This window comes from Mus pahari, chromosome 23 (genome assembly GCF_900095145.1).
Source record: "Mus pahari chromosome 23, PAHARI_EIJ_v1.1, whole genome shotgun sequence".
Lineage (NCBI taxonomy): Eukaryota > Metazoa > Chordata > Mammalia > Rodentia > Muridae > Mus > Mus pahari.
Window position 1 is genome coordinate 33173451 of NC_034612.1, and position 8781 is coordinate 33182231.

Consider the following 8781-nt stretch of genomic DNA (forward strand, 5'->3'; position numbering starts at 1 on the left):
ATAGATTAAACGACTGCCTGCTCCATTAGAAACTTTAAATGTTACTTTCATGTTCCTGTATCTGGTGCATGAGCTAGGGCAGGCAACGAACAAAAAAAATAAAATGGTCATATAAAAACAAAAAAAAAAAAAAAAAAAAAAAAAAAAAAAAAAAAACCCACCAAAAATCAAAATTTCAAGATGTAAGTTCATAGTATGCAAACCAAGAGAGGTGTCTTGGTCAATCTTGGTTGAATCTAGTATCAACAACAACGACAAGAACCCCCTGGACAGATATATATAAGGGTATTTCCTGGAAGAAGTTTCCGAGAGGAAGTTAACTGAGGCTCCCCAGAGTAGGTAGTGCCCTCCAGCAATGGCCCGGGGAAAGCTGCAGGCTTTGCCTTCTTGTCTCTGAACTTGCTGAATTATGCATTAGCCTGCTGCCACTGCCACTGCTAGTGGTTAACTTTAACTACAAAATCCCCCGAAAGCTCAACAAAGAAAACATAGGAAAGAGTACATTATCTGTCTTAATAGCAAATATATTCCCAAAGTAAATCCTGAAAAACAGAGATTTTCCAAAAAGTACATGTATAAAAAAGGGTGTGTGAGCCAGGCTTAATCCCAGCACTTCAGAGGCAGTGGCAGGAGAATCTGTTTGAAGCCACCTTAGTCTACAAGTGAATTTCAGGCAAGCCAGAGCTACCCAGTGAGACCTCCCTCCCCAAAAGCAAGCAGGGTGAGGTGGTGCACTCCTTTAATCCCAGCATTTGGGAGGTGTGTCAAGACAGTCCATACAAGTTCCTGGTGACACAGTGAGACTGCCCCCAAAAAGGAGATGTGTATGTGTGTAAGAGCTCTAACCACAATGAGAACTGAAAACAGGTTTCAAAATGATCAAACATAGGTCTGTGTCACGAAGGCAAATGCTACAAAGCCGATCAAAGCTGTCTCAAGAGAGCAGAAGCAGCCCCAACCTGCCACTTTAAAACTGCATGCAGGCATTTAAGTGATACTTGGTTTTTCTGAAGGCTTAGTTTATGTTATGTGTATAGGGACTCTGCCTACATGCACAGCTGTGTACCATGTACATGCAATGCCCTCAGAGACCAGAAGAGGGTGTCAGACTCCCTGGAACTGGAATTACAGACATAAAGTATGTTAGGGCAAGGAACTACATGAGGCAGGTACCACTAGATACAGCTTTATACTATCATCTAGTCTTTCTAATGGATGTACAAGAGATCCTTCCTATACTGCATGAAAATGAAGTTCAGTGTATACCAGACGTTCGTTCAAATCTCACACAGTGTATTTAAATTCGGGTGGGGGGAGTTATCACCCCTAAGTTTTATCTGATACAAGATCTATAATTTAAAGGAAAATGCAGGGGATATAGGGACCAGCTAATAACACCTAGAGGTACAGATGACAAAAATCTAGACTCTTGAAACCTATAGGATAAATAACTCTTTTTCTTCAACAAACTTCAAGAAAAAATAAAGCAGGAAGGAGACACTGAGAACCCATAGATAAAAGACTTACCAACCAAAGACTCTTAACCTGGAGGTTGGTATAATTGAACAAACTATGAAACAGGTAGACACAGGTCACACGCTAAGCATCTTGCTTCTCACAGAATAAATAGGGCCTTATGGAGACTTGAGAGGCCCTACGTCTAAGTAGCACTTCTTCTCGCCCAGTGACTCCTAGTCTGCAGCTACTTCCCCTGACAAACTCTGAAGCTTTTTGCTATCACAAGCCACCCCAAACTCTGTAATCTATACCTCTCCTGTCTCTTCAGGAGAATCAAGGAATGATCCCAAAAGCAAGCCCAAGGGTGCACCTTTCGGGTGATTGCATAGTGTCCTTTGAGCTCATGCAGGGCCCACTTGATATCCTGGCTGCTAAGCATCTTGAAATCAGCCATCAGAAGGTCAGCAGCTTGGATGAAGCAGCGCTGGTCAAGTGGCGTCAATTTGGAATAGTCAAAAAAGTCTATTTTAGGCAGCTGAAATGAGAGAAAAAGCATAAAGTTAGAGGTGATATAGCACACTCATCCATGAGGAGGACGACGGAGGCTGTCTAGAAGGCCTCAACAGTTAAGAACATTTGCTGTTCTTTCAGAGAAGCTGGGCTTCATCCCTATGACGTACTCATAGCTACCTGTAACCCAGTTTCAGGGACTCCCAGGCTACCTTCCAGTAGCCATGGGCTTGCATGCACATCATGGTGTGCTCTCGCGCATATGCACTAGAGCACACACTCAGTCCTCACCCCACAAACAGTAACAAATAAGATGGACATGATGGTGCACATCTTTAATCCCAGCATTCAGGAGACAGGGGCAAGTAGGTCTCTGAGTTTGAGGCCAGCCTGGTCTCCAGACAGAGTTCTAAGATAGCCAGGCCTACACAGAAAAACCCTGTCTCAAAAAAGCAAACCAAACCAAACCAAACCAAACGAACCAATCAACCAACCAAATCTTTAGTATATATTACAAGAAAGACTCTTCTTTGGGCTCATAATTACTCTGTAGGGTAACCAGACTAAAACAAAAATAAAGAAAAGATAAATATCTGTTAATTCTGGCACTAGAAGGTTGCGGCGGGGATGGGTGCTAGTGCTGGTGGTCTTGGTGAGTACAAAGCCAGCAGAGGCTACACATTAAGAAATCGTCTGGGGGTGGGGGGGAGTTTACCATACAACATACCCAACATTAGTGTAGATCACAATTATTGACTAAATATTAAAGTTTTGAAACTTTTGACATCTTGATACGGGATTTGGCTAAATGGGCTAAACACAAATTTTTTTTTTTTGGTTGTTTGTTTTTGTTTTTCGAGACAGGGTTTCTCTGTGTAGCCTTGGCTGTCCTGGAACTCACTCTGTAGACCAGGCTGACCTCGAACTCAGAAATCCGCCTGCCTCTGCCTCCCAAGTGCTAGGATTAAAGGCGTGCGCCACCACAGCCCGGCCAAACACAAATTTTTTTAAGAATGACTATTTGTGGGCTGAAGAGATGGCTCAAAGGCTGAAAACAGTTCCCAGCAACCACATGGTGGCTTCATAACCATCTATAATGAGATCTGGCGCCTTCTGGCATGTAGGCATATATGCAGGCAAAACAGTGTACATAATAAAATAAATAAATCTTAAAAAAAAAGAATGGCTATTTGCATGCTGAAGTATTTGCAGGGAAGTGCAATCATGCTTTTGTAATTTAGAATTAAAGTATTCTAATAAATGGCAATAAGAGAGAGATGTAGAATAAAGTAGCCACAAGAAATTTAATAGTGCTAGTAGTGGGATGCCAACACTGCATGTGAGGTAGTGGGATGCCAACACTGCGTGTGAGGTAGTGGGATGCCAACACTGCATGTGAGGTAGTGGGATGCCAACACTGCATGTGAGGTAGTGGGATGCCAACACTGCATGTGAGGTAGTGGGATGCCAACACTGCATGTGAAGTAGTCAGCTTTATATAAATTCACAAGAGTAAAATATAAAGGAAAAGAAACTACTAGGACAACACAAATAATCTTGGCTAATTCTTTTCCCTTAACTTACTGTGTAGGATTAAAGGCACAAGGATTTGCTTAATTCTTTATGGGATTGGGAAGATGAACAAAAGGAGCCTTCAGGAGTCTGTGAACATTATAAACTGCTATTTTCCCTGCTTGCCCTGTGCTAACAGCACTTTGATGCTGTCAGGATGACAAGGAAGGCAGCAACAGAGCGGATCAGGTCCAAGTGGCAAAGCCACAAGGAATACTTGCCTTCACATCATCCTGGCTGGCAAGCAGGCTGCTGCTGGGGTGGATAATCCGGTCTTCTCTCTTTGGATAATCTGGGTTTTCCAGAAGAAAATTACAAAGTCTGCAAAAAAAAAAACCCATACAATGTTACATAGTACTTTCCAAACCCCTTACTTGCCCTCTGAATGATAAAACACTTGGGGGAAAAATGTCTCTAGAGCTACAGGACAAGTAAATTATCAAGGAGTTAAGATGTACCAGCGGTGAGACATCCCTGCAGTCCCTACATTCAGGGGTCGAAGCAGGGGTCTCAAACTTGACATTATTTCAACTTAGGGAAAAAAAAAAGAGTTAAGATGTCGTATTTATGGAAAAACTAGCAAATAATAAGGACAGCGACATCAGCCCTCTGATTTCACTTGGCTAGATGTGGTGGCACACAAACATAACCCCAGCACTCAGGAGGCTTAAGTCCTAAAGTGGAGGTTGCACAGTAAGACTCTAGCTCAAACAAAAACACTGAACACACTGATAAATGCAGACTCCTCTGAGCTTCATCTTCAAGAGAAAGACACTGAAAGGAGTGCCACTTAAACGGCACGGGACAAGAGCATATAGAAGGAAAGTAGCCGTTCTGTGAGAAAACTGTGAGCATATATAAACAGGAGTTTTTCACATTCACAATCAAACACATTTGCTATGAGGTTTCGTTGCTGAACAAATAAATGAACTCCAAACCATCAATGTCCTCTGGATCCTGTGGTAAAGCAAGCTTCTGGCCACTGAGTCCGTCTCAGCTTATTAGCAGACCATGTCTTCTAGGACAGATTCTCTTTGTGACAAACCCATAAGGCTTTTTCTATTCACTGGTGAACATATTCCTCTATATCTCTGTTGAAATACTTTAAAGCTAAGATGAGATAGCACAAGCTAACCCATGACAACGTATCAGTCAACTCAAGCAAAGTCAAATACCTAGGCTCTTCATATAGTGACTAAGCCAAATCAGAGGGCTGGACAGAAGGTGGCAGGCACAGCAGTCAGCGTGAGCTTGGCCCGGGTGGGGCTCGGTAGCAGAAAAGTGGATCAAGATGTACAATTCTAAGCTCCTTCAGTACCATGTCTGCCTCCTGCCACGATGATAATGGACTACACTTCTGAAACTAAATGTTTTCCTTTGTAAGTATTGCTGTGATCATGGTGTCTCTTTATGGCAATGAAACCCTAATAAGGACAAAGAAAGAGAAAGAAAGACACACACACACACACACACATACAAAACACACACACAGAGCGAGCGCGAGGGTATGATAGAATACTTACACATTCAAATCATAGTAATTTTTCAAATGAATTATTTCTTCAACATATCCATTTGCTACATCTGGAAATCTTGCTTCCTAGAAAGGAGTAAATATTATTTATATTTTGTTCCTTAGAATTGAAAAGGCAATTAAAATTCAAATGGCAGAAAGTATACAAAATGCCCAAAGATCTGAGAATGGCTATAAAGCAGGCTCTGTGCCTAGCTTAAAGGTCAGCCAAGAGAACTAACTGCCTTTAATCTTAGAACTAGAGAAGCAAAGGTGGATCTTTGAATCCAAGGCCAGCCTGGTCTACAGAGTGAGTTCTAGGACAACCAGGACTGTACAGAGAAAATGTTGTCTTAAAAAAACACCACCAACAACCATTAAAAAACATATATAGGGGCTGGCTGGAGAGGAGGTTCAGGTTAAGAGCACTGGCTGCTCTTCCAGAGGACCCAGGTTCACTTCTCAGCGCCTACATGACAGCTTACAACTATAACTCTAGTTCCAGAGGATCCGACACCTTCACACAGACATACACACGCAGGGAAAATAACAATGTACATAACATAAAAAAATTATATATCGGCTCCTAGTTCCCAGATCAGCAGGCACGGATGAAGCCTACAAAGAGGCCATCTATCACGTCACATTAAATAGCTCCACTCTCCATCCTTCCAACAAATACTGAGTCTATAGGCCAGACAGAGATGAGAAAGGCATAACCCTCATGCCTGTCTTCAAGCTCACACTCCACAGGGTCAAATAAAAAGATCTGGCAAATTAAGATTAAGAGGCTCCGGGAAGGCAAGTGACAGCTGAGCTGGGAAACCCAGGGCCTGTTTTGCTCTCTACTGCAGGTCCCCTCCAGAGTGACAGCTACTAAGATGACCGACCACTAGAAAAGGAAGGTCACTTGTCAGTTGTCAGAGCTTTGTACTACCCACAGTCGCTACTGGCGGCTCTATCAGATGGCCCAGAGCTAGGGAAGCCGACAGGGACAGAAGGCCTTTGACAAACTGGAGTTGACAAGAATGCCAGCATCAGGCACCATGAGGTACAACTAGTACCAAGAGCCCTTCCTAGAGGTAGACTGCAGTCTGGGTTGCAGGTTATATAGCTACCTGGATTCCTTTCTTTCACCCTAGATATGTACTTCTTAGGAGAATAAATTTTATTGAAATGACAGAAAACAAAGGTATAGAATCAGTATAAGTAGTATAGCATTATTTAATAAAAATAAACGGCCAGGCAGTGGTGGCGTACGCCTTTAATCCCAGCACTTGGGAGGCAGAGGCAGGCAGATTTATGGGTTCGAGGCCAGCCTGGTCTACAGAGTGAGTTCCAGGACAGCCAGGGCTACACAGAGAAACCTGTCTCAAAAAAGAAACAATAAATAAATGAATGAATAAACGTACCGTTTCTTTCACTAATAGTGGAATGAGGTCTTGATCTACTTCAGCAGCTTCTTGTTCCCACATGTTTGCCAAGTTGGCCTCCTGAGGTGCTGACAGGGGGAAGGCTGGGCCAGGGTCTTCATCAATTGCTAACTGCTGGTCTTCAAGCTCTCCTAGAGGATGAGCTGGCTGTGGAGAGGCAGGGCCTGGAATCCCCTCCTGCTGGGGTTCTGGCCTTGGAAAAGCTGGCTCTGGGAAATCATGGCGGAAAAACATTGGGCCCATTTCTGATTCTGAATGTCGCTCTTGGGGCACAACCTGGTTTGTTCTTTCCTGAGGCTGTGGATTCGGAGCCTGGAAGTATGGATGGTCAAGCCAGTACTCTTCTCCAATTAGCTGGTCATCTACGGAGGCAGCTGGCTCTCCAGAATTTGATAAGAGATCTGTCTCCGAGTCTTCGGATGATTGGTTCTGAACTTCCAAAGGCTCACTTTCTGGGAAAAGAAGAGCATTCTCTCCCAATATAATGACTTTCTGCTCCAATCTGGGGTTGACAATATTGTCTGCTGTCTGCTTACTGCTTGGTCCAGGTTTGGCTTCTCCCTCTTTTTTGCCACTCTCAAGATCCAGAAATCCACCATATTCATCCTCAGAATCATCCTGTGCCCCAGAACCAAACAATGAGTTGTTACAAAAGGAAAAATAGTTGTGGATATCTGCTTCAAAGTCTGCTCTAGATTTCCTAGGCCTTTCTTCTCCCAGGCTGTTCAGATCTTGCCACTGGGCGGCTGGTTTGATGGGATTGGGCCGGGGTGTCTGAGGCTTATGTGTCTAAGAAAAAAATGAAATTTTAATAATAAAATTCAATGTCCTTCCTGTATCGATGCCTGCTTCTGGACTTATAGTGAAAGGATAGAAAGAAACAAAGCCAGAAGCATTCCAAGGAAAAAAACTATACCATCTTTTTTTTTCTTTTTTTAAAAAAGGTAGGACGGGACTCATGGTATACTCCTGGCTGGTCTTGAACTCAGAGATACACCTGCCTCTGTCTTCTGGGTGCTGGGATTAAATAAAGGCGTGCAGCATCATAAATACCATTCACATTTACTTTAGTATCGAAAATTGACGAGATCTAAAGTAGAGGCTAGAAAGACAGCTTACCAGTTAGTTAAAAGTGTTTGATCCATAAGCACAAGGTCGTGAGTTTAATGCCCAGCACACAGATAAAATGCTGCTGGGTGGGACAGTACATTCATGATTCCAATGTCAAGGAGTCAGAGACATGCAGATGGCAATGGCTTCCTGGCCAGCCAGTCTAGCCAAAATGGTGAGTTCTGGGTTCACAGACAGACACTGCCTCAAAAGAGTAGGTAGAGAACAACAGAAAAAGACAGCAACCTCCTAAGATTTTCACATGGACCCTCACATTGGTCCACACACACACATACAGGCAAAAACAGAGAAAATTAGAAGCCAGTGAGAATGCAAAATCATATAGCTGCTGGCAGGATACAACAATTTCTAAGGGATGCAGCAACTCTACTTGGTATATAAAAATAGAAATGAAATAGATAGTCACACACAAACCTGTTTACAGAACAACTACAACATGATAATCAAAAGTATAGTTCAGGGCTGGTGAGATGGCTCAGTGGTTAGGAGCACCGACTGCTCTTCCTAAAGGTCCCGAGTTCAAATCCCAGCAACCACATGGTGGCTCACAACCATCCGTAACAAGATCTGATGCCCTCTTCTGGTGTGTCTGAAGACAACTACAGTGTACTTATAATAAATAAATAAATAAATCTTAAAAAAAAAAAAAAAAAAAAAAAAGTATAGTTCAAAAGACCATATTGGTCATATACTTAAGATACCTGCAAAATTCTCAATTTACACTGAAACCATTAATGTGATCTAAAAGCATGCATAATATGCTTGAATCATTAAGTTATAATGAGGTGTAATAAAAACATGCAGCTGGGTGTACACGTCTTTAATCCTAGCATGCGGGAGGCAGAGGCAGGCAGATCTCTGTGAGTTAGAGGTTAGCTTGATCTAGTGAGAAACACTGTCTTGAAAAAGAAAAAAAGAAAAAAGAGGCTAACCACATAATGAAAAACTAAAGTAGTAAATGAACCACATAAGAAACCAAGTGTGGGGGGCTGGAGAGATGGCTCAGCGGTTAAGCACACTGATTGCTCTTCTGAAGGTCCAGAGTTCAAATCCCAGCAACCACATGGTGGCTCACAACCATCCCTAATGAGATCTGATGCCCCCCTATGGAGTATCTGAAGTCAGCTACATATACTTAAGAAATAATAAATAAATCTAAAAAAA

General features: G+C 42.6%; 1 protein-coding gene across 3 annotated transcripts in view; it reads right to left on the bottom strand.

Moving 5' to 3' along the window:
* Rnf216 (ring finger protein 216) overlaps positions 1-8781 on the bottom strand; it is a 110123-nt gene that overhangs the window by 81385 nt on the left and 19957 nt on the right. For 2 of the 3 annotated variants that reach the window (XM_021222714.1, XM_029533547.1), the window contains exons 4-7: positions 6466-7275; positions 5064-5140; positions 3762-3861; positions 1829-1993 (exon numbers count right to left, since the gene is read on the bottom strand). In XM_021222714.1, coding sequence (XP_021078373.1) covers positions 1829-1993; positions 3762-3861; positions 5064-5140; positions 6466-7275 — 1152 coding nt within the window. The remainder of the gene's footprint in view (positions 1-1828; positions 1994-3761; positions 3862-5063; positions 5141-6465; positions 7276-8781) is intronic. The other variant, XM_021222715.1, reaches the window with a different exon arrangement.